This window comes from Calliphora vicina, chromosome 1 (genome assembly GCF_958450345.1).
Source record: "Calliphora vicina chromosome 1, idCalVici1.1, whole genome shotgun sequence".
Classification (NCBI taxonomy): Eukaryota; Metazoa; Arthropoda; class Insecta; order Diptera; family Calliphoridae; genus Calliphora; species Calliphora vicina.
This window is the reverse complement of record NC_088780.1, coordinates 143,660,990-143,687,894: the sequence shown is the minus strand read 5'-3', so window position 1 is coordinate 143,687,894 and position 26,905 is coordinate 143,660,990. Positions and strand designations below refer to the sequence as shown.

Sequence of the window (26,905 nt, the reverse complement as noted above, 5' to 3'; positions counted from 1 at the left end):
AAGCTTTTAGAATCATACCAAAATATCAGGTTTCTCAAAAATATTAAATTGGTTTTGGTTTGTCTTTTAGATTCAAACTTAACATTTTATGTAAGCTCGATTTATAATCTTTCAATTTCCATTGTATATAACTCTATAACCACTTATCCTGTTTTTGGTGTCATACTAATGTGCTAGTAATGCCTAGGGTGAAGTTTCCCAAAAATCCTTTTGATTTGAACAAAAAATATCTTAAAAAAGATTTCTGAGTTCATAACCAAAAACCCTTTTTGAGAACAAAAGGATAATAAATTTAAACAATATCGTTTACACAATGATATTTTTTAAATAAATATCCCTAACAGTTCTTAATTACCATCATAGTGTGGAGGGTATTATGCGTTTGTTCTAATATTTGTAACGTCCAAAAATATTAGTCCAACACCTACCTTAAAGTATACTCAGAATAATTTTCTGAGTCGATTAAACGATGTCCGTTTGGCCGTCCGTCTGGGTGGCTGTGCATATAAACATTGTGTGCAAAGTACAGGTCGCAATTTTGAAGATATACCAAGTCTTATTGGATGGTAATTCAGATACAATTTTTCAAAAAGATCGATCAAGAACTCTCTGAGTTAGGGGGTGTCAAAATTCGACATTTTCGCCAAGCAGGTGTTTTTTCTCATTCATTCAACTTATTACCTATTATTCTTATACAAATGTGTCCCAAATAGTTTAGAAAGCTATTTATTCAATCTTTCGGAAAAAAAAATTTTAAATATTTTTCCAAAATCAAAAACCTTTTTGAAAATTTTTTCACAATCGCCTTTTTTTTCTCAAAATAATTCTTAGGTCTTTTCATTGAAGAGCTTTTTGGTGGCTTAACGTATTAGGAATGAAATTGAAACAAAAATTTGACACTGGCCAAAGAAAAAATTATATGAGCTATTAGTGTTTGAGGAGTTATTTTGAATTACGTAGATTTAATTGTTGTCTTTATGTTTTTGTTGTCAGTTAGGTTTGGTACATATTGTACACTGTAAAATTTTTTCTGTTCGGTATCAGAATTTGTCATGATGTTTCTGTTGTCATATCTAATTTTCGTTTTAGTGTCTGTTATTAGTGTCCTTATTAGATTTTTAGGAAAACAATTTTTTCCCAGAATTTTGTAAATGGTTGTGATGTTCTTGTCATGGTACTTTTTATCACTGATGGTAAGTACTCTATTAATTAGATTCCTAGCCGTGTTGATAATTTGATTTTTAGGCTGAGTACTATAGAAATTCATGATTCTTCCAGATGCTGTTTCCTTGGCGTACCAATCAAAATAAATTTGCTCGTTCTCACGGTGTAGTCTAGTATCCAGATAAGCTATTTTGTTATCAACTTCAGTTTCCGCCGTAAATTTTATTTTCGGATGGTAATTGTTTAATGTTGACATAATCACATCCATGTCATTAGGATTAATGATTGCTAAGATGTCGTCAACATATTTAGCTATATATTTAATTCGTATGTTCATATCTTTCAAAAGAGTTAATGCGTTGTCAAGTAGGCTGTCCAATATAATATCCGCTATTGTCGGGGAGAGAGGGTTGCCCATGGGCATTCCAAAAGTTTGGTTGTATATTTTGTCATCATACATGAAGTAGTTGTTGTCATTCAGGCAGAATTTTAATATGTGTAAAAATGTGGACCTAGGTATTCTCGTATGTTCCGTTATTATATTCCATTTACCCATTATATTCTTCACAGCTAAATAGGTAGGAATATTTGTAAATAAGGAAACTACATCGAACGACACAAGTGCTTCGCCTTTATCTAGTTGCACGTTCCTTAATTGTTCCTTAACCTGTGCAGAGTTATCTACATTGTAATTTGTCGATACAATCTGTCTCAAGATGCTGCCCATATTTGGCCAATTGGTAACATGGTACCTGTATGGATGATACTATTGGCCTCAATGGGGTTCCATTTTTGTGGATCTTGGGTAGACCATAGATTCTAGGTGCTGTAGCCGCTGTGCAAATTAGTTTCCTTTTTTGAAAATCATCCAAATACCCATTTTTACATAAGTTCGTTATTATGTTATTATTCTCCCTCTGCAATTTGATTGTTGGGTCCGATCTGATTAATTTGTACGTATTCTTGTCTTCTAGTAGCTGATCCATCTTCTCCATGTATTCTTGTCTGTACATCATTACTGTCTTATTTCCTTTATCTGCCTGTGTAACTATAATATCGTCATGTTTTTTCAAAAAACTCTTAGTTCTCTGTTTTCTGTTTTGTTGCAATTTCATTCCGCATACGTTAGTGGGATATCTATCAAAATAAATGCTTTGTAACTCAAGACATACAATTTTTGAAATTTTTTGTAAAATCAAAAACTTTGTTGACAAAAGAAAGCTTAGGTCCTAATATACATGTCACAGATTATTACAGATATGCAACAAATGACAGTTGTCAAAATAGTAATATCGAAACGTATGTATATTTTGACGTTCTACTACCACTTTTCAAAAATACAATTTTCAATAGCCAAAAAGTGGGATATATGTATATATTTGTCCATCTTTTAAACCACAACCATTTTGACATTTTCTTTTGTTTGTTTTCTATTGCCATATTACTGAAACCAGCTGATTCATTTCTGTGTAATTTGTGATACATGTACTGTTAATAAAATTTTAAGCCAAATATTAATTCAAATTACTTGTAGAAAGTATAAAGCATTCGTCATAGCCAAATAAATTATTCAAACTAATTGTTAACCTTTTATGTCATCTATTTATTCCAATTCCAATTAATACCAATTCTATTTAAAGTTATAAACTATATAACTAACATAATTAGTTTGTCATCAGCATAAACAACAAAAACTTTCTTATCAAATAAATTTTTAATTGCAAATAACATCAAACAATATTCTGGCATTAGGTACTTAAATATTACGACATACCTACAAACACACTCACAAAGTACTTGTTCCAAATAACTCAATCACAAAATACTTATTTATTTTAGAATATAAATTTCTTCTTTATTTTTCTATTTGTTCATTTGCTTACTTGTTTTGCAATAAAACACATGCATACATACAATCAAATAAAAACTATAAAGAAGATTATTGGCAGTAGAATAATATGAAAATACTATGGAAATTTTATAGATGAAAATTTTGTGCTGAAACAGCTTAACGCGCTTGTTTAACTAATCGTAACTTTACGCTTCGTTACGTTTTACAAACAAACCGCTAAAAAAATACTTATATACACACACACATACACCTACTTAGATGCAATGTTAGTACCCCAGCAGTTCTAGGAGACACTTACGAACTAGTAATTTTACCAATCATTTAGGGTGACAACTAGTTACATAACTAGCTAAGACTGTTATTTTAGCACGTACATGAACTAAGCAGGGGGTCAATTGATCCTTGAAATGAGACTGCCCTATAGCTGATCCAAAATAATCAACGAATGGGATTCACATACTGGTTACATAGCGTCAGTTACTGTACTAGCTAACTAACTGGTTACCTGAACAGTTGTCTTCCGACAACTCTCCAATAGATTGCTTCTGGTGGCTAAAATAACTTCTTTCTAAAGAGCCATACAAAATAAACGTTTAAAGTGACTTCACTATAGGTTACTGAGAGACAATAAAGTGACCTCACGCTATGCTACATGGGATATCAATATACTTAAGAAAAATAAATATAAACTGTATGAGAATTATAGCAACACAATTTGCATAAAACCAGTTTGTATGAATTACTCGCAAAATGTTTAAAGTTACTACACTCTAGATTACTTAGAGACACTTAAGTGGCAATTGTCTTCACGATAGACTACCTGGGATGTATAAAGTAATCAATTGTCTTATATCTGCACTACAAAGAGCATATACGTGCCAAATGACCCAAAAATATATAAATTGAAGTCAGTCAAATGATAGGACAATAGGGACAATTACTATCTATAAGGGATACATTGACTACTTGCTTAACTGCTGGGACACTTTACACATAACGTATACATACAAAAGCAAGCAAAACGTATTTAAATGAATATTTGTTTGTATGCTAGAGTACAACATATACATTAGACCTGACCTTAAACAACTAATTTGAATTAAATGGGTTTTATTTTGTTCTTTAGTATCTAAAACTAGCTAATGCAATCAAATTCGGATAACGAGATTCCCTGCCGGAAATCGACTGAAATTGTGTAAACAATGTTACTTTTTCCGATGTTTTTAAAATTTTGAATAAATTCTTATTTCTAAATAAATAAACAAGAAAACAAGTATAGACGGTCAACCCCGACCATATATTACCGTACCCTGGGTACATGTGCAAAAACAATTTTTGTTAAAAATTTAAATAATTTGTTATTCTTGAGTGGTTTTCGGAAGTAGGAAGAAATTTAAACACCTGATTTCTTTCAATGTTGAACTTATTTGTGGATGTCAAAATTTTTAATATACTCACAGAAAAAACTATATTTCAATTCAAACATTTATCACATATTGAAATGGTTTCAATTATTTCATAATTGAATCAAGTATTCATGTGCTCAAAAACAAAATTTTCTGATATTTTCTATTGAATTTTGAGTTTTGAATTTGATAATTTTGACAATTGAATATACAATTTTCGTTATTGGTTGAATTTTAAATACAAAAATTATTGAATAGATAATTTTCGTTATTGAAAACGCATTTTGTTATTTTTTGAGTTTTCAATAACGAAAATTATCTATTCAACATGAATACTTGATTCAATTATAAAATAATTGAAACCAGTTCAATATGTGACAAATATTTGAATTGAAACGGATTAAGAAATAGTTTTTTCTGTGTTCGTGGTGGATATGTGGGAGCTATGACTAATTATGCACCGATCATCATGACATTAAGTCACTTGGATACCGACAGCTTAGATTTTCGGGTGTAGGATTTATATGGTAGTTATGGTCTGTTATGGAAAGATTCGGTAGAACACTCTGGATTCTGAGCCAAAAGAACTGTGCATCTTTTGAGGCCAAGTATGAATCAAGCCAATATCGGCTACTCTGTTCTAAAGTGAAGCGTATCCCAGAGATAGCGTTCTGAATCGATCGAAATAAATATTAGTCGAAAAGGGCCAGATTTGGACTATAAAGCGGGTGAAGCAAAACTGCACTTCATTCTAAATACTTTTAAAAGGTTTTGCAAAATGTAGCCGAGCGTTGTCGTGATGGAATATTTCGGCTTTATGTCTGGCCGCATATTCTCTGAGTTTTTCGCTTCAAACGAATCAGTTGCAATCGGTAGAGGTTCCCCATGATGGTCTGGATTTCAGCAGCTTTGACTCCCACCACATAGAGAGCATTACGTTAGCGCCATAGATATTTGTCTTTGCTGTCGAGACGGCTGGTTGGCCACACATACGAACTTTTATGCTTCGGGTTATCGTAATGGATTTTTCAACGCAGGTAATCTTTCTCTTCAAAAATGACTTTATTTTATAGCGCTCAAGCATCATTTCGGACATGCAAAATCGTCATTCAAGGTCAATTCGTATGATAGCCAATTTTCCAAATTGCTTCTAGATGAAGATGGTTGAGTAGCTCTCAATGATTTTGCAACCTCATGTTGAGTTTGAAAATAATCTTCATCGAGTAATGCCTTCAATTCTTGGTCTTCAAACTTTTTTGGCTGGTATGAGCGATCCTTGTCTTCCGTGTCAAAAAATCACCACTTCCGAACCGCACAAACCATCTCTCGCACTTTGAAACCGATGGAACATAATCACCATAAGCTTTGGTGAGCAATTGGTGTACTTCAGCGGCACTTTATTATTTTCAAAGGGCATATCTAATGTAAACAACCACAGCTAGTGTGCATATAGCCATATATAATCACGTAGCTAACTAGCATAATGTTTGGAATATAGAAAAATACATACAAACAAAGTGTGTCTTTGTGTAAAATAAAGGAAACAATTATTTTCATCAATACTTTACTACTGCTAATTAGGGTAAACAAATTATATGGTTTTACTTTTTTTGCAATAATACGAATAATTTTATTGGAATTTTTCGATCAAGTTTTAAAAATAATTAAAGTTATTTCATTAGTTTCAATATTTAAGATTTTCGTACAATAAATGCCTGCTCTGTTTTTTCATAATGACTCAAACAAGTTGAGTTGCATTAACTGTTGCACAATATTTCGATCCAATTACACTTCATACCTATTCCAATTGCAAAAAATTATATATTGTCAAAAACTACATTACCGCTCTTTTTAAACTTTCCTTTGACAGTAGCCTAATATTATTAAATTTGCTGAAGCTGGGGACAATTAAGGAGTTCATATTATTTTCACTATTACGTCGACCTGATTTCTTCGATATCTTTTTAAATAATGGCAGGGAGCTAAATTCGGTCAAAACTTTACTGACGAGTGGTGACGACTAATACGAGCCAGCAAACATTTTGTCTGTCATTTTTTTATATAAATATCCAGAGTTATGGTAGAAAACGTGACAAAAGAAGCGCTATTCAGTGCAAACCATTGCCAACATTAAATTTTGATTCCGGTAGCTGTTTGATGTCAATTTTTACAGTAGGAGTTTGATAAAACTTTGTCATTCTACTTTTCACTGAGATTTTGATATTTAGTTACACGATAAGTTTGTAAACAAGCCTCCTCATGTAATAATTTGTTTTATTTTAAAGTCTACTTTCTTCTATTTAATGCATTTCTTCTATTTACAGCAACTTGAATTTTCGAATTTTCGAACATATCTTAAAAAGCGTATATTCTGAAAATACATTGGAAATTCTTTAAAGTTCATGAAGTTTTTTTTCGAAATTTTTAAGTTCAAAATTAGAAAATGTATAAAATTGGGCACAAAATAAACACGTTTTTTTAATAATCCTCATGATTTGGAGATTATTCTAACAGGTTTAAAAAATTTTCGATCATAAGGTCGAATTTTATTTTATTGTCATCATATTTATGCATGATCTACAAATTATTTTAACCACTTTATTCGTACATAACTTCGAATATTCGAATTTCAATTCGGATTTTCGAACATAATATTGCATTGCCATAAGGTGAATGAATTTAAAATTATACTCTATGTGGACTACGACAACTGATTCAAAATTCAGTTAAAATGTAAGTCAAAGAAAAGCTATTAATAATAATTTTAGATGAGTTCGTCATTACTTTCATATCTCATGGCGAGCATATTTACTGATTACTGCATGACTCGACAATGTTTTGTGTGACAGTCACTGAACGAGTCATAGGTGATCTGATGAAATTTAACATTCATAACATTTCAGTACTATTCTGTACAGCTGACTAGTATTAATGGTATTCTGATAATACATACCTGAGGTTTTAACTAATTTAACAGCATTTCAACAAAACGAACGTGATGATTTCATTAGGTGTTTTTCAAAATCCATTTTCTTAAAGGTTTCTTTTTATTTGAGGCTTGATTTATTAGTATTTATAAATTTTTGAAAATCTTTATACTCAATTCCTCTTGCAAACAGTCGTCTTTAAGATATTTTAATTATTCGTATAATTATTCGTAAGAAACTGTTTGATTATTCGAATGAACATTATACAAATGGATAACCTACTGGCAATATTAAACAAAACTACTATATACAAACTACATAAGGACGGATATCAATAAAACTAGTGCACAAATAGCAAATGCCGAATTCATAAAAAATTCTAAAGGTAGGGTCACACATGGCAAATATTTGCTCAAAAGGCGTAACCACTTTTTTAGCACACATTTGTTTGACGTGTTTACTCTTACAAGTGTTTTGTAAGATCAAACAGCATCAAATAAAATAAAACCATTTTTTTTTGTTTTGAATCATCCTAAGTAAAATAAGTTTTTGAAATAAATAAAAGAATTCAAATGTATTTCATTTAGTGGTTACGCCTTTTTCGTCAAATATTTGTCATGTGTGACCCTACCTTAAGTATAAGAAAAAGCTATAAATACAACAAGTTTGTTAATGGAATTAAAAACTAGATTATCAATATGACAATCAACGTTTATATTGAACTAAGAAATTAAAAAAATGGATCATAGCGATGATGGGCATCTTTTGTAAAAAATAGCTTTTTAGATTTCCAGAGGTACTCAGTTACTACTTTCTGATTTCATACCTAAAAAGACGAGACCATACCAGGGAAAGGGAGGATAAGGAAGCCGTGTCATAATTGTACAATTACTTTGTAGATTCGTATATCTCCAAGCTTGTTGAAAGGTAAAAGGACTGAAGGAAGAAGTCAATCAGGAGGTAGTGAAGAATATACATTTCTCCAATGAATAATGAGAGTTACAAGGTAGATTATAATACTTGTAGTACAAGCAACAATTACGATAATGTCAGTCCTTATTATGTTACAAACATACAAATATGTGTGCATGGATTTGAAAGTAGTATTAATACAAATTTTATATACTGTTCTAACTAATACATTTACAGAATACCCCAAAAGATACTCATACATATTTAACCAAGAATAACAAACAAACAAATTGGGAAAAAACAAGTTTAATAATCAAAGTTTTGCTCATTTAACACGCTACAAATAGTTTTGCCAACTAAAAACTTTGTTACTTCTAATTTGATTTTTTTTTCTTTTTTAAATACAGTTTGACTCGCAGTTTTTCTTTGTCTTAGGTGTTGATTATAGTTGTCTGTTTTTTAAGCAGCCGATATCTAATTGCCAACATTTCTAAAAAGGGTTAATGAAAATCTTGTAATCACTAAAACTGGTTTATATCTGCTAGCAAATGTAAAGTTAACACAAAATAAAGCCAAACAAAAAAATAACAAGTTAAATATGTAAATCTGTGATTGCTTTTTTCTTAGTTTTATTAAAACAAATACTCATTAGTTATTTGAAAATTTCAAAGTTTTGTTTGTAAAAAATGTAAAAAAAGAAAATTCCGAAATACGTATGCAATTTCTGCTGAAGTGAGTTTTTTCTCAAAGTAACATTTGTTTTTCTACGCTTCGTTTTTGTTTTTGAAATTCAATTTGTTGACACTACATTTTACTTTGCTAATTACACAACTAATTAAGGTTATTTCATTGAACAACCACCGCCAACTTACAATCAAATCAAAAGGTAATTATCGGTAAATTACAGAAAACACTCATGTGTGATTAATACACATTTCAAACTACAATGTTCTCACTTCATTTAATGCCTGCGTTTGAGGGGAGGCCTAGTAGTTGGCCAAATTTATTTGGGTGATAATTTAAATGGTTTCTTTTATTGTTTGGAATATTAAATAATTCAAAGGAGGTAATGTTTTGAAATATGTTGGTGTAATATTGTCAATTAATTATTATTATTATTGTCAATGCAAAGTGACATAGTATTCGGGGAGAACTTAAGCGTTAATTGGAAATAATGCATTCGAAAGATGGAATAATTTTCAATAATTGAAAAATTAAACAGACTTTCATTTAACTAGCTGTCACCAAATAACACTATTCCATCTCATAATTGACCACTGAATTTCTATTGGCTACAGTCTTGAACAATTAGGTGGATTAATTCCTTCCTGTCGTTTGCTTAATGACAACTGGTTAGGTCTAACCAAAATAACAGTTTTTGGTGGGTAAATGGGTTTTTATCATCATTTTATCAATGTTTCTAAAGCTGATCTAATATATAAAAAAACAAGTACAGTCGGTCAAGCACGACTATATAATACCCTACACTGAGTAAATGAGCAACGTTTTACTTTCTTTTCGTTCACAAGGTTTACATGGTCGGACGGACGGACATCGTTTAATCAACTCAGAAAGTGATTCTGAGTCTGTACAAACTCCCCACTATGGTGATATAGGGTATAATTACACATTGAAATTATATACATTGGACATTAGAGTGTCCCTTAGAATTAATTTTTTTGAAATGTTGAAACGGTAACCCCTGAAAACTTCTGTAATGACCTAAAATACCACCAAACTAATTTTTATCTTGTTCTAAGAAGGGCAAAAAATGCATTTTTCAGTTTATTTTAAAAATGTTGCCATTAAATAATTACTTTTGCAATTTAATTTAATTTATTTACTTGTATATGAGTTTTTATCTTCATAGGATTCAGTTAACCTATTCGCAGGTATAACGAAAAAAAAATATTTTTTTAACGGCAGTATCAAAACTCCAATTTCAAATTTTTAAAAATTTTGTTAAGCTAATTTTTGGATTTTTTTATCATCACATGCGGATTTATTGACAACATAATAGGGAATAAAAATATGAAAAAGTATGTCAATACCTCCTATAGTTTTTCCGTACCTGCGATTTAAATTTTTCGATTTTCGAGAAAAACTAATTTTTGGCCATATTTTGGCGAATGAGTCCAATTTCCTTACTGTTATGATTTTTAAGTAAAACCAATTCAGAATATTATAGTCCAGGTCAATTTAAATGTAGTCTGAATGTTTTACTAAAATCAGAAAATGCTAAGCCTTAAATCTTGAGGGTCAAAGGTCAATTTTTTCAATATTTGAAATTTTTCATGGAGAGATAGCGAAATATTATATATTTGTGGGCCGATTTTAATGAAACTTAAGAAAAATATATTTTATTTGCACTCTAAAAAATGCATGTAAATTTACTACTATAAAGTTAGTAAGTTTTCATGTAAAATTGCAGTAAGTGTGTAAATTTAAGCACAATATGTTTGATAAAGTTAATTACATACTTTTATATACAAAAATACATACAAAACGTAGTATTTTGAATGTTCTTCAACATGTTTATAATATAATAGGCATTTTATGTTTAAAATTACATATATTGTACCTAAATAAGAATTTTTACACACAAAATGTGTAATCTTACTTTGAAAGTGTAATATACAAATTGTCAAAATTTTATTTAAAAAATAATAAAAAGCATTCGTAAAACATTTTTTCTAAATAAAATATGAACAAATTAATACAAATTAATATAAATTGTGGGAAAATCATATAACTAAATGTAAGTAACCTGAAAATAATCAGTTCTTTGTCACGATTTAGCGTGATAGGATAATCTTTATTACAGCTAACTCAATTTCTATAAGGGAGACTGTTCAAAATAATTAAAATTTTATTGTAAGTTGAGACTGCCGAATGATCAAAATGTAAATCAAATCATCACACTTTATTTGATATTTTTGTAACAGGTCTGCTGTCATCGTAAGTTCTTCCATGGAGTAAAAACTTCCGGTTGATACAGCTGTCGCTGAGTTGCCGATATTTGGCGGAGTGTTACTCGGGTCGTTTTTATGATTCAATTGTGGGGGGAATGTTATTTGAAGTAGCTGGTATGTAATCAAGATTTGTAAGAGGTTATAACAATATGGATGACAGAATGAAATTATCAAAATCTTTATTAGAATTCTATCGTCCTTGTTGTTCATATGTCCACCATGTCCACCTTATTACCTCAATATATACCTACCATGCTTTATACAAAAACGATCAAACTCAAAAATTACGACCAAATTCGCAGCCGCTGAATTTAGATTCCCTAAAAACAATGTCTTCACTGTAGGTTTTGTTTAATTATACGAGTAATAAAACATCGTTTAATATAATAAAATAAATATTTCTTGTTTTTTTGCGAGTATCTTTGGAGTAGAATGTGGAATTCATTTTGAATGTATATTTACAAATTTTGCGTGTAATTTTACACACTATCTATGTTTTTATAGACACAAAATATTTAAATTTATATGAAATTGATATGTTGCTAAACATTTTTTAAACACATAAATAAGTAATTTTACACATTTGTTTGTATATTTTTTTACATACAATGTGCGTAAATAATTGAATTTACACACAACATGTATTTTTACCCTAATTATAGTAGGAGAAAAGTTACCTACTATAAATGGAGTAAATTTACATGAAAATTTATTAGAGTGTGGTATTTTATGTCATTACAAATGTTTTCAGGGGTTACCGTTTCAACATTTCAAAAAATTTAATTCTAAGGGACACTCTATTGTACATATGGGCAATTCCATTCAGTGAAACCATTAAAACTTTATTATTTTTATTTATTTTTTTAGTTTTTGTATACATATATATATTTACAGAATATATATATTTTTACTATAAGACAAAAATCTGTCACGTATGATATGTCACGTACGATACTAAATTTTATTTATTATAAAATCATCCAAAGATTGGTTTTATTTAAATATGACGGATTGTAAAGGAAAAATATTTGGTTTAGTGTAAGAAATTAACCCTTAACTGCATGATTTTTACTTTTATTTTTCTATAAAGTATCAGATATTTAGTTGATTTTTATTTATTATATTTCCTTTAGCCTTAGTTTGATAAAGAATTTCTTTAGCTGAAACTTTTCGTACTTCATCTGATTTTTCGGAATTAGAATCTGAATTAGTTTCAAACTTATATTCGTCTAAAACTAAGTGGAACTGGATTGTAGACAATTGGCAACAATATGCATTAAAGGGTTAAAAGAAAACATAACGCTTCTCACGATTCGAAAATTTTCGCATATTACTACATGCACCCCAAAATTATTTCCGTTTTATGTCACGTACGATATACCATTATTTTGCTCGATATTTTGGACAAAAGTGTTTTGAAAGAACTTATTATTTTTTTTCAATTATAGTACCATCTGAATGGAACATAAAGACCAAATTATTTTTTAGATACTCTTATTTTTGCAAAATCTATTCCACTCTATAGGCGTACAAATGTCACGTGTGATGACGTGGAATTGCCCATATGTATATTATTTGTGTCGTTTTATACTACAGTGTTGTTGAAAATAAATAAAAAAAGTACGTTTTGATAAGGATCAATTCTTGAGAACCCATATACTTAGTAAAAAATATGATAACTTGATTGTTTCTAGAAGATTTCAAGCCAAATATTTTAAAAAATACATAAAGTAAATTTGTCAAAAATTGCGAAAAAGGACATTTTGCTCTCAAAGTAATTACACTCTGAAGTACTTTAAAGAAAACGTAACAACCAAAAAATTTAAAATTCAGTTTTTAATGGATATTGGTGCAGCGCATCAAGACACACGCCTTCAGAAATTTGTAGCTTTCTATTTTAAAAATAAAGCCTTTATTGAAGAAAGAAAATCATATTTGTAACCACAACACTTTAGATTTTATTATGTTTTTTGTCTCTCCTGTAAAATATTGCATATTAGGTGACGATATGTATATACGACATTTACAAAGTTCATTAATATTTTGATTTTCAGTGAAATAACCAAACTATTTTAATACTTAAAACTTAAACAGAAAAATAAATACATATGTATGTATCTCCGCAAGCTAATTGTTAATATATAATTACTTACCACTTAAGTCAACACGAAATATGGGCACATCTGCATATGTGCTGGATGTATTCAGGCGTAATTTCTTTGTTTTCGAATCGTATGCTTCCAAATAAAACTGCTGCTGTAGGCCACCGTCATAGCCTGGCATACATTCCAATTCCATTGTTGAATAAATAATATTATCGTAATTATCAAAATTAATTGTACCACCGCCTCCACCACCAGCACCACCTAAAATGCCATCAGCTCCACTACCAACAGGTCCAGCACCATTGCCATAACCATTATTAGCCAAGTCTGATGAACCATAAGGACCAATAAGACTGTGGGTGGCAATGCCGTTATGAAAATTATATTCCATACGTGAATAATCAAAATGTGGTTCATTATTATCATCCTCGTCATCATTATCATTGTCATTATTATCATCATCGTCATCGGCATTGCCATTCTCGTTTTCATCATTGTCATTATCATGATTATTGTCATGAGTATTATCATCGATATGGTTTCTGTTGATTTCATTATTGTGGTGAACTTCATCAATATTTCCTGGCCTATTGTTGGAGTGCTGTGGCATCTTTGTATGGTATTTTCGTTGCTGTGTTGCTGTTGCATATTGTGCGGTTGTATTGTAAGTCATTTGTGTTTGTAAAGCATTATCTATTGTTGAAATAACTTCATCCAAGACTTTTGAATCATTTAATGCATAATCATCGACCATTTCGGCTAATAAGTCAGCATCATCCTCATCGTCTTCCTCTTCGGCCGCCTCATCCATCTCTTCATCTTCAATATTTGTAGCACTTTCATTATCTTCATCATCCTCATCTTCGTCTTCTTCTAAGGCTTGCAATTCATCAGTGTAATTATTTTTGTTGGTATGAGTGTATATTGAATTGTTATTTTCGAACATTTCTAAATTTTCCAATTGCTCATCATCATCGTCATCATCAGCTACATCCGCATCAGCGTCCTCGTCTTCAGTTTGATACGATGATGCTGCTGCTGTTGCGGTCTGGGCTGTTAATGAGGCTGATGATGTCTCTTTACTAGAGTCTTCATAAGATAAGGATTTCGAAGGTTGTAAAGAAGTTTTCGCCTGCTGTAGTAGTTGTTGCTTTTGGCCCATTTGCTGTTGTGTAAGTTTGCTGTTGGTAATTTCTGGTTTATTTGGAGGCAGTATCTTTGATTGTCGGTTAGTATTCGATTTTGTTGAATCATTAAGTTGTAGTTGCAGGTTGTTGTAGTTGTAGTTTGTCGTGCTTTCATTATTCGAATGTAGTGTATTATTGCTGCTGATTTTAATAAAGTAACGCTCCTTTTGTGTTAGTGATTTGCGTATGCGTTTTTTATCATTCTGCAGTTTGTTTTTGGTAATTAAGCTATTGATATCTTTTGGATGGCTGCGATGATAATACTGATGATCGCCTTTGGCATTAGTATTGTTATTGGTTGTACTATGTTGAGCTGCATCATTTTCATTAGCGTTGCCCACTAAATGCTGTAGTAGGCCTGCAGCATCTTTAGATCCATCATTTTGTTCTTGTTGCTGTAGTTGTATTAATGGAAGTTTTTGATTTTTTTCTAAATTTCTTGCGGCAACATCTCGTTTTGTCACACGTTTCTGATGTTGGTTTTTTGCTGTTTTTGCTGAGTTAATGTTTTGCTGTTTGGTATTTTCCTTTTCTATTGGTTTTGTTGTTTGTGCTAATATTTTATCCATTTCTTGGTGTTCGTGTTCGTGTTTCTGGTGCTGTTGTTGATTGTGTTGTTGTTGATGATGATGAATTACTCTCATTGTAGTTTTATCACGTTTGTGCGTGTTTTTGTTATGTTGTTTATTGTGATACCTATCGTTGTCGTTTTTGTTGTTGTTGCTGCTTAAGCTGCTGCTGGTTGATGATACCTTTTTTGTGGTAGCTGACATTGCATTAACAACAGCTAGTTTTTTGTGTGGCTTCTCTAAACGCAATGATAAATTAGATTTTTTCTTTTTACTCTTTGGAAGTTTTGGGGTTTGTTCCTGCTTCTGTTGCTGCTGTTGTTGCTTTGACTGTAACTGACGGTATTGGTGATCTTTCTTCTTAGTTGCTATTGAACTTCTTGCAGCATCATCATCATTGTCATTATCATTCTTAGATGCTGCTGTTTTGGTACTGACGTGGTTTTTATCTTTGGCACCACGTTTTGTACGTAATTTTTTCTTTGTTGTCGTTACAGATACCGTTGCTGCTGACGCTCCACCTTTCATTCCTGCTCCTGCTGTATTTATGTCCATTTTTAAGTTGCTTGTTATTGGCACTGACAATCCATCACTTTGATTATTGATAAATCCTTTTGATACGGTTGCCAGTGGCCCCATCGTTTTTATACTATTATTATTGCCGTTGTTATTTTTATTATTGTTGCTGTTACTATGATGGTTGCCATCATCGTCATCATCTGCAACTGAAGTTTCATCTTGCTCATGGTTGTTAGCATTTTTAACTTTCAGCTGTTGTTGTTGCTGTTGCTGTTGCTGCTGCTGCAGTTGTTGTTGTTTCTGTTGTTGTTTTTTCTTATCCAACTGTTGTCGTTTAATGCTGGCCAATGTTTGGGAGGGTGTAAAAGAAGTACGTTTTTTTAATCTTTGCAGTTGTTGGGGATTTAAGGGAATGCGATATTTTTGCACAATCATTTGTTGCTTATAATTTTGCTGTTGTTGTTGCTGATTTTTTTGTATATTATGCTGTTGATTAATATTGTTGTTAGTTCGTTTATTATTACTGGCCACACCAGCGCCAGAACCAGCATTATTGCCACTGCCACTACCATTATTATTATTAGATTTTTTGTTTGTCCCTTTAATACCATCATTGTAAATTTTATTATGATTTTTGTTGCTACTACTATTACTGTTGCTGTTGTTGTTATTCATATGTTTACTATTGTTACTACCGTTTCGATTTGGTTGCTGTTGCTGTTGCTGCTGCTGCTGTCTCTGTTCTTTATTCCGCTCACGTACATATTCCATATGCGGGAAATTTGTTTCGTGCCTTCCATATTGTGTTGGCATCATCATTTGATTGGCATGCATTGTTGTTTGATTCGATGAATTTAACGATGCTGAGGTCACTACATATGGCCTCAATGTACAGTTACGCAAAGCTCCTGGTTTGGCTACATTTATTTAATTCATTCAGGGGATTTCGTTCCCGTATTTGTGTTTGTGTATGAACGAAGCGAAAAAGAGATGGAGTAAAAGAAATAGGTATAAACATTATCATTATTTATAATTTGGATTTTATTTTTATTTAATTTTATCAATACAAATTTGTAATGTGTGTGTTTGTGTGATTGGTTTTCCTATGAATGTATTTTGATTGTTATTAACTCAATTTGTTTAGAAAAATTCATAGAAATTGTGATTTTATTTTGATTTTATGGGAATTGGAATTTTTGATTTGGAATTATTTTGTATTTCGTATATTTAATGAGCATGTAACTGAATGTTTAATCTTGGTTATGTGTTTGAGGAATTCAGGAATAATGTTTTAGAAAGAACTGATTTTAGAAACAATTTAAGAATAGTTTTGTAAATTGTAAGAAAGTATAGTCGGTCTAGCCCGCCAATATAAAACCCAACACCGAGTATATCATTAAAAATTGTTTTCTTTTAAAATTTTTATACATATATGGGAGCTATGACTAATTATAAACCGATTTCCATAAAATTAGGTGGCATGTCCTCTATATATATGAAACTTATTTGTGTTGAATTTTATTTGGATACCATCATTTTTAAGAAATCTCTACTCTTTAAAATGATTTTCGAAAGTGGGCCTTATATGAGAGTTATGACTAATTATGGACCGATCGTTATAAAATTTGGTGACATGATTTTTTTATATACATATATAACTTTTCTGTGTTGAATTTTATTTCATTACCAATATTTTTAAGAGATCCATGATCGTTAAAATAATTTTCGGATGTGGGTCTAATATGGGAGCTATGACTAAATATGGATCGATCGTCACAAAATTTGGTTGGATGATTTGCATATATATGAAACTTATTTGTGGTGAATTTTATTTGGATATTAACATATTTCAGAGATTTACACTCATTAATGAAATTTTCGAGAGTGCTCCTTATATGGAAGCTATTGCAAATTATGGACATATCGGTGTTAAATTTGTTAGTGTGAGTTCAGCTTATATAAAATATATTGTTACAGAATTTATTTTGGATATCTATGTAATGAAGATATTTATGAGAACTTAACTACTATGAGATAGGGCAGTTGTATTAGGGCTAGGAGAAATAATTGACTGATTCTAACGAAATGAAATAGGCTTTGTCCTTGGGGTAATAGAAAAGTGCTTGCCAAATTTTGTGGAAGTAGCATTAAAATTGTGATCTGTATTTCGATTACAAGGTTAATATAGTCGATTGTACGGTCAGACGGACGTACGAACATACAATGATCCTGAGCAGATTGGTATACTTTAATGTAGATATTCAGACAACATTTTTCCACATAACAAACAAAAGCACTAATCAAATATATCCTGCCCACTATGGTGATGTAGGGTATCAATATGTGAAACAAAAATTTCCCAAAAGAAAAATGATCGAAATTATTGCAAATATTTTTAAACTATTTTATAATTGTTTCTAAAGTTTTAATGCTAAACATATCGTTACTTAAAATGAGCTTTGAAAAGCCTATAGCTCCAGTAGTTTTTCTTTCACTAGCACACAGTGTGGGCTATCACCTTTTATTCCAACACGGTGATTATAAACTTCATTTTGATTATTTTTCAATTGCATCAGTAGTTTAGAAGATTCAGATTTATTAACACTTTTTTCGATCGACCACTGTACAGCGTCAAAAAGGACATTCTCTATTCTTTGGCATTCAAATTCATGTAATTCGCATTTTTCATCTCATTTTCATGATTTAATGATTTAAATTTAAAAGTTTCAAATCTTAAATAAAAAATAGATACTAAATATAATTATAAAATATTTCCAAACAATAACAATTAATAATCTGCATTTTTGCCAATCTTAATTTAATTTAATGTTGCCATAAATTTAAAAAAACTTCTAAATAATCTTGTTGGAAAACATGTTGAGTTTTAAAATATTATTAAAGACTCTTATGTATTTTGGACATAAGAAAATTTCTACAAAAATAAAGCATTTAGTTTTCCCAGCTTGTGTGTGAATGTGTGTTTTTCTTTCATTTTTCAAAACTTACCAGCTGGTACAACTTGAAATAAACATGGTTCTGATTGTTTGCCAATTGAATTTCTACCCCAACAAGCCAATGTACCATAATCTCGTTCGCCTTTTGGTGTATAAATCAATTCACTAACAGTCTCTACTATAACGAAGCAAAAACATTGAAGAAAAAGAAATAGAACAAAGAAAAAAATAGTATATAACATTTTTTTTTACAAGACTTTAAGAATGAAACTACAAGCAGCAAAAAGAGAAATAAAAAAAATAAAAAAATTAACATTAATTTACCATAAGTTTCGAAATGAGTGTCATTGGACTCAACAATAGTACGATGTATATCACCGGTTGTAGTGGCCTCTTGTATTGTGGCATAATGACCAGAAGGTACTTCAAAATGTTCACCGCTACTAGAGAAAGTCCATTCAAAGTCAATTTCTGGTGGATCTGAATTAACGCGACAGGGTATGGGCACAGCCTCTTCCAGTGAAGCGCCAATGACAATCACTGCATTTGTGCTACATACCGGAGCATCTGCAAGTGGACACAAATTATAAAAAATATTATCTAAAATAGGTTAAGTGTTTGGAGGTTACAGATATAAGCTATTGTTAAACAAAATTAAATTATAATAATTTTATATTTTTTGTTATTTTTTTATATATATCCTGTCTTATGAAACATTATTTCCTTTTAAAGTAGCAAAACAAAAAAAAAAGGAAAACATATATGTATAAATGAAATAAAATAAAGAAACGGAATTTATTCATTTTATTTCTAAACAATTGAGCTTGATAAAAGTTTTTTTTTTACATTTTTGCCTTATTTTTATTATTTCAATAATTTGTTCACACACCCTCTCTCACACACACACACATGTATGAATGAATTTCCGTTTAGAAAATAAAGCATAAACATACACAGCCATAAACATTTTACTATAAAATGCTTTGGAAGGATCATCTGTTCCAAATATGTATCCCAACAATCATAATAATAAAAGAAAATAACAATGCAAATACTTTTTCCTCTCTTCCGCACTACTTGCTCCCCACTCTCCAGCAACTTATTATATGAATAATAAAAAATAAAATAAATAAAAAATATATATATATTCACAAGTGCTTCCGGTAGTATGTAGAATTCATCTTTTTTTTCTCACACTTTATCATTTTACCATGAAAAATAAGAATTTGCCAGGAAAAAACATATTGTTTTGAAATTTATTAAAAAATATTTGAAAAGTTTTTAAGTTTCTATTGAATGAATACCAGTAAGATATAATATATATTTACACAAATATACATATATCTTCCTATATAAATGCACACATATGAACATCAATTGTATACATATATTTGTATATTTACGAAATGGCATACAGATACAATTTTAGCAAATATTACTTTTGTGAGGAAATATTATAGACTACAGTATGGAGCATAACTGTATGGACTTGCAAGTTGCATTAGTAACGTATGTGTAAAAAAAGTCCGTGAAAAATAAGTTCTAAAAGTACAAAGCATCCCCAACTCGCTTACAAGACATTTCACTGATAGCCAAAAGCGATTTAGGCTTCGGAGAGCCGACTTACGATCCCGATAAGATAATGCCGACAAATTTGATTCGATCATGTAATGAATCTACAGTTTGCAATCTACAAAATAATTTATTAAAGTTGTAAACAGAAAATAATTTTATGAATAATTTGTATAAATAATGAAACAATGTCGAGTTGTATCCTTCTTAGATATAGAGGGTGCTTTCAATAACGTAACTACTTATGTTAATTCCACAAGCTCATATTAATATGGATATTTGAAGAGTATATACAAGCAAATGTTTAGTATCCATGATATTTTTTAAAATTTTTAATGTGTATATAAATTTAAAATTGTTTTTTTAAATTTTCCAAAAAATATTTAAATTTTTTTTTTTTAATTTGTTTTTAAATTTTTTGTATAATATTGCTCACAATCCGTAAAATAAGGTACATCTAAAGATTTTCACGGTTATATGTCATAAATTACACAGAAATGCATTAAACACATGTCTTTTTTCTTATGGCAATACCATAAGAATGACAACCACGACTGAAAAAACAAAAACCCTTCAAACATTTTTTCAAGATGATTTAGATAGAGAAGATACTAAAATGTTACAATGTGAAAGTATTTAGAGCTCATTACAAAATTTTAAGGGCAAATGTATCTAATAATTTAAACTGACTTATTTATTGTTTTTAATTTAATTGGTCTGTTTTGGGCTAAGATTTCGGCGATTTGAAATGAATTTAACTCTGATTGCTTTTTTTTTTTTTTTGATTATCACGTTGTTTTTTGAAACCGAATATATATTTTCTATTTATTTTTTTTAGTCTTTGTATACATATATTTAAAGAATATATATTGTTTAACTATAAGAGACAAATCTGTCACGTTCGATATTAAATTTTATTTCTTATAAAATCATCCACAGCTTGTTTTTTTAAATATGATAGATTTAAAGGAAAACTATTTTGTTTAGCGTAAAAAATTAAAATAAAACATAATGCATCTCACAATTCGCAAATTTTCGCATATTTCTACATGTACCTGTACCTGACATAAAACATCCGTTTTATTTCACGTACGATATAGCCTTATTTCGCTCGATATTTTGGACAACAATGTTTCGAAAGAACTTATTATTTTTGTAAAATATATTGTACCCTCTGAAAGGAACAATTATTTCATAATTGAATCAATTCATAAGCTCAAAAAAAAAAAATTCTTATGTTTTCTATTGAATTTTGAGTTTTGAATTTGATAATTTTGACAATTGAATATACAATTTTCGTTATTGGTTGAACTTTAAATACAAAAATTATTGAATAGATAATTTTCGTAATTGAAAACACATTTTTGTTTTTTTTTGGTTTTTCAATTACGAAAATTATCTATTCAATAATTTTTGTATTTAAAGTTCAACCAATAACGAAAATTGTATATTCAATTGTCAAAATTATCAAATTCAAAACTCAAAATTCAATAGAAAATATCAGAAAATTTTGTTTTTGAGCACATGAATACTTGATTCAATTATGAAATAATTGAAACCAGTTTAACATGTGATAAATATTTGAATTGAAATAAGGTTTTTTCTGAGTTCCACTCTATAGGCATATAAATGACACGTACGAGTACATGAAATTGCTCATATAGCTAAAAATGGCTGCCCCATTCGTAGTTTTCGAGAAAACTAGTCAACTTTGAAGGGTTATTTCCCTCTGATTGTAATAAGTAAAAGTAGTATATTTGAAATCGTTAGACAATTTCCTGTAAAATAAGTTGATTAAATTTTTTTTTGGAGCATATGAAATTTTTAATTTTTGGCGGTGGCGTGATTTCACATGATTTTTTATAGCCTTGTTAACTCCATTCGTATTGTACTGGACAATAAAGGAATAAAAGTCATAGCATAGCACGGGGTTCTTTCTGGATGTGAAATGGCATCATGTACAATAATTTTGAGTTACTCCACAACTAGACTACTAAAAGCGGTCTAGATAAAGACGAATAATGCGATATAAATAGATATTACTTTGTAAAATTATCATGAAAATTCAACACGTATTCAAGAAGGTGACGGTTAAAATAGTTAAACGGATGTATATAGCTATAGTATATCCAATTCTTACATAAGAATATCTGGTAAGAATGACAGCAATTGGAAGGAATTATAATGTGTATACATTGGAATACCTACGCACTACAAACTAGTCCTTCAGTGGCATTGAACACTATACTACACCTTGTTGTTGATATTCACATCATGAAGATCTAGTACATATCACCATGCGCGAATTATAGGCCTATTGCCCGTATATAACTCCACATATGTAATTTGCAAGAGTGTCAAAATCATCTCCTAGAATGAGGTGTGAAGGTGAGGAAATATTGTGGATGACTCTGACACCAGGATATATATAGACACGCCAATATAAGCTTTGCTGTAGAATTTTACATTGGTATTTTTGTCGACAGTCCTCTTTTGAATAGCGCACTATACCACCTATAAACCGCAAACGGAGGGTTACATTGGCAATATTAACTGGTCACTAGGTGCTAGGTTAACTTGCAATTCCACCCAGACTTTCCTTCAAAGACCATTGTCACAGTTGCTAAGACAAAGATAAGCAGGAAACGGTTTTCCACGCTCTCTTCGAATAGACGGCCCTAAGCAATAACATACTAGTTTACCTCCATCAGTTATCTTGCTGTAGACTTGGATTTGTTACCTTTCTACATTTAGCGAGTGGTGTGGTCTTTTCAAAATGCATTCATTTCAACTATACTTGAGTAGACACTTGACTTAACAAATGTAATAATAAAACAAGTAAGAAAGTATGGTCGGTCAAGCCGGACCATATAATACCCTACACTAAGTAAAAGAGCAAAAACATTTTTCTTTTAAAATTTCAATAATTTATATTTTTGAGTTGTTTTGGGCTATGAACAATTATGGACCGATCACCATGAAATTAGGTCGTGTGATTTATGTCTATATGAAGTTTACTATGTTGAATTTTGTGAGTATACCAACATTTTTAAGCGAATAGTGCACGTTAAGTGATTATCGGAAGCGGGTCTATATGGAAGCTATGACTAATTATGGACGGATCGTAACAAAATTTGGTGACATGAATTTTGCATATGTAAGACTTATTTGGAGCGCAATTTGTGGAGATACATTTATAAATTAAACATTTATGACCGATAAAGTCCAATTTCGGAAGGACATTTATATAGGGGCTAGGTGAAATAATGGACCGATTTCAGCCAGTTTCAATAGGCTTGGTTCTTGGGCCGAAAAAATAATATGTATGTATTAAATTTGATCGAAATATCTTCAAAATTGCGACCTGTACTCTGCGCACAAGGTTTATATGGACAGCCAGCCAACCAGACGGATGGACGGACATCGTTTAATAGACTCAGAAAGTGATTCTAAGTCGATCGGTATACTTTAAGGTGGGTGTTAGACTAATATTTTTGGGCGTTACAAACATCTGCACAAACGCATAATACCCTCACCACTATGGTGGTGTAGGGTATAAAAATTAATGGTAGTTACTAATATCGCAGTATTTTCAAATATTATTAATACCTTAACAATTTCATTCCTTAATTGTTATATCCCTCATTGTAAATATTTAATATCTCTTCTGTTTTCTTCATGCGTTCAACTTGAAGATTTGTTTTGAATATTTCAACACCCAACTAAATCATAAGGAAACTTTACGCTTGAAGTATTGTCAGCAGACAAGAACCATAATAACTTACATAAGCATACACATTAGGGTGGCCCCCCAAGAAAAGTTTAAACAACTAAAATAAAAGTATAACTCATTCAAATCCGTTTCTAAAAATGTTTGTCACGTCCCGATAGGGCCAAAACAAAAGGATCTAGCTGGCTGAAATTGTCCACAAATACTCATCTGGTTCATTTATTGTCAATATATAATTTACATAGAATGATATTAACATAAATTTCGACACTTCGACAAGTCATTTAAAGTTTTAAGAAATTAATCACTTTATCAAATTCTGTACAGTTGGCACCGTAACTGATTCAAGTCCCCTTAGAAGACCAAAACTACAGACGCAAGGAAAACTATTTTAAGAAATGGTCTCCTTAAAGAAAATATATTATTTGCAAACGGGGCCACCCTAATACACATGCATATATAATGTACAAATCATGAATGAATTTATATGGGTTGGTGTGTGCTAGCGTGTGATGTGTGTGCTGTTGTCATCACCGACATCATACTGCTTGGATAATGTGTTGACAACAAAAGTAGCAAAAATTATATAAGGTAACAATAAAGCATAATAGAAAGACATCATCTATTTATTCAAATTGTTTAATAAAAGTTTTCGCTTCAGCTATAGTGATGCTGTATTTGCAACAATTGTTAACTTTTGGTTTTTGATGAAGAATTTATAAATTTTTTCTTAAAGTTTTGGACTTTACGACTTCAAACTCTCGATTTGAAACGATTAAGTATAATAAAAGTTAAAAATGCTGTTATATATTTAATTACTGAATTTTCTGTGAAAAAGATTTGTTCTGTACGCATTAAAGCTGTTTGTGAAAGCGTTACAAAAATAAACTTTAAAACTCATACTTGGTTTTGGTTTAAATTAAGTGCATTGTTGTTTATTTATTTAAGCCTTCCCTTATAACAACAACAACTTTGTTTGAATTTACTCTTCTTTGAATGATTTGCCTATAAACATCTAATTACAGATATATTTTTAATTATAATAAAAATATTTATAACATTTATTATGATTATTTTAAATAATGATGATGGCTGACATTTCCTTCCTGTCTGTTGTCCATAACTATAACAATAATACAATAATAATAATTGTAAAAAAAATATAATAATGAATGTCATACTTGTTATAAAATTGCAACATACTTATTTACATATGTTTGTACATAAGTATATATGATTGTATATGTTTGTAAGAGTAAGAGTGTTTAATAAATGTCAGTATATTTATGTTTGCATCTTCATAAGGGTGGCACTTCTGCGATTTTCGATGCTTCCAGTGTCTAAAATTGCTAGCCGTCATCTAAAAATCATATGCTGAAAATCTGAGCATATAAATATTAAACAAATTAAAGGTTGAAAAAATTCCAATTAAAACATTATTTTTTTAACTATGTATATGGTTACGGTAACCATAATATGCATACAACGCTACGACACCGATTGTGAATTGGGGAATTATATCATAATATGTTGTTCTCTGATTATAATAACCAATTCTAAGAACAACAAAATATGGTGAAGTAATACATCATAAAAATGGTTACCACAAACATATACATAATCTTATATATGATTGACACAATTATGCTTAAACATATTAAGGTTACAGCAATCGTTTATATAATTACAGTTATCATAATATTGTTAAAAAACATTTGAAAATTTTGAAATTGTGCAACTATATTTTTTCTCTGTGTGTAACGGTTAGGATAACAAAGGGACCAATTTAATGGACCCAAGTGAGCTGGTTGATAACTAGCTGCCTTTATAACCTAACGGTTAGGATAGGTGAAATAATGGACCGATATTGCCCATTGTCAATACCAACAGAGATTATTTGTGGAAAATTTCATCCAGCTAGCTTCTATCGTTTGGACCTGTATTTTCAACAGACATACAGACGGACATAGCTAGATCGTCTTAGAAACTTATTAGGGCCCAGAACGACATGACAAAATTAATGTAAATTCTTTTTTATACCCAACAAAAATATGGTGGCTAAAAGATTTTAAGGTTGTTTACGACAGTTTACCACTAATAGAAATGTGATTTTTGGCATTCATCGTTCTTGTCTTTGGATTAGGTCTACTGTTTTCCTCATTCTTAATCAAATGTGGCCACTGTTATCTAATATGTTGTGGGCCAGTGGATTTGGATGGATTTCAAGCTTCATCTCAGTTTGTAGAAAGTGCACGTTTAGACCTTTGTGTACATTCGCGTTTTTGATATATGTACCAGGGGGCAACTGCGATCATTCTTAAAAACTTGTTTTGGTACTGATCCCATAACACCATAATTTTTCAATCTAAACTAAGCATATAGTTTCTGCTAGTAATCTACTTAATTTGAATTGATTTCAATTTCGTTTGAGTCAACTTTGCATCTTTTTAATTTGTCCATGTAAGGCGACGACTGAGATGTGAAACTATAAGGAATTCATAAGAAAATGTGAAATAATACAATATTAACCTATTTTAAATAAAGCTCCTTAGAGAGTAGAAGCATTTGGGAAAATTTATAGGGATATTCCAGATCCTGATCCTATTAATATTAGGGCCGGCTGATTAAGACAGCAAAACATTCTGTGACAAATTCTAGTTTAAAAAATATTTTCAAAGAAACATTATGAAAATCTAAACGATTTATAATGGATGTATTTAAAATACTTAATATTAAACAATTTTAAACTTGTGGTCTTACCTCTAGAAATACAGTCACTAAAATAAAAAAAAACTAAATTTCAGGATGTGATTCGGCTCGCCAAATTTGAACATGGACATGAAATTTGAGAAAATTTATGTTGGAATGAATTGAATTCTTAGTTTAGTTGGGAACATCCACAAATTTTGTTTGTCGCCACCCTAATGTATCTATATTTACTTGTCTGCATTCATATTTGTAATATATATAAGGTCATTTAATTACAGAAACTATATTATTTGTATGCAAACACATGAATCTGCTTGAAAGCGAACA

At 30.4% G+C, this 26,905-nt stretch overlaps 1 protein-coding gene across 1 annotated transcript in view; it reads right to left on the bottom strand.

Annotated features, from left to right (window-relative positions):
• side-III (sidestep III) overlaps positions 1 to 26,905 on the bottom strand; it is a 460,575-nt gene that overhangs the window by 32,540 nt on the left and 401,130 nt on the right. The window contains exons 10-12 of the mRNA XM_065503027.1: positions 18,892 to 19,134; positions 18,620 to 18,745; positions 13,387 to 16,530 (exon numbers count right to left, since the gene is read on the bottom strand). Of these exons, the coding sequence (XP_065359099.1) occupies positions 13,387 to 16,530; positions 18,620 to 18,745; positions 18,892 to 19,134 (3,513 nt within the window). The remainder of the gene's footprint in view (positions 1 to 13,386; positions 16,531 to 18,619; positions 18,746 to 18,891; positions 19,135 to 26,905) is intronic.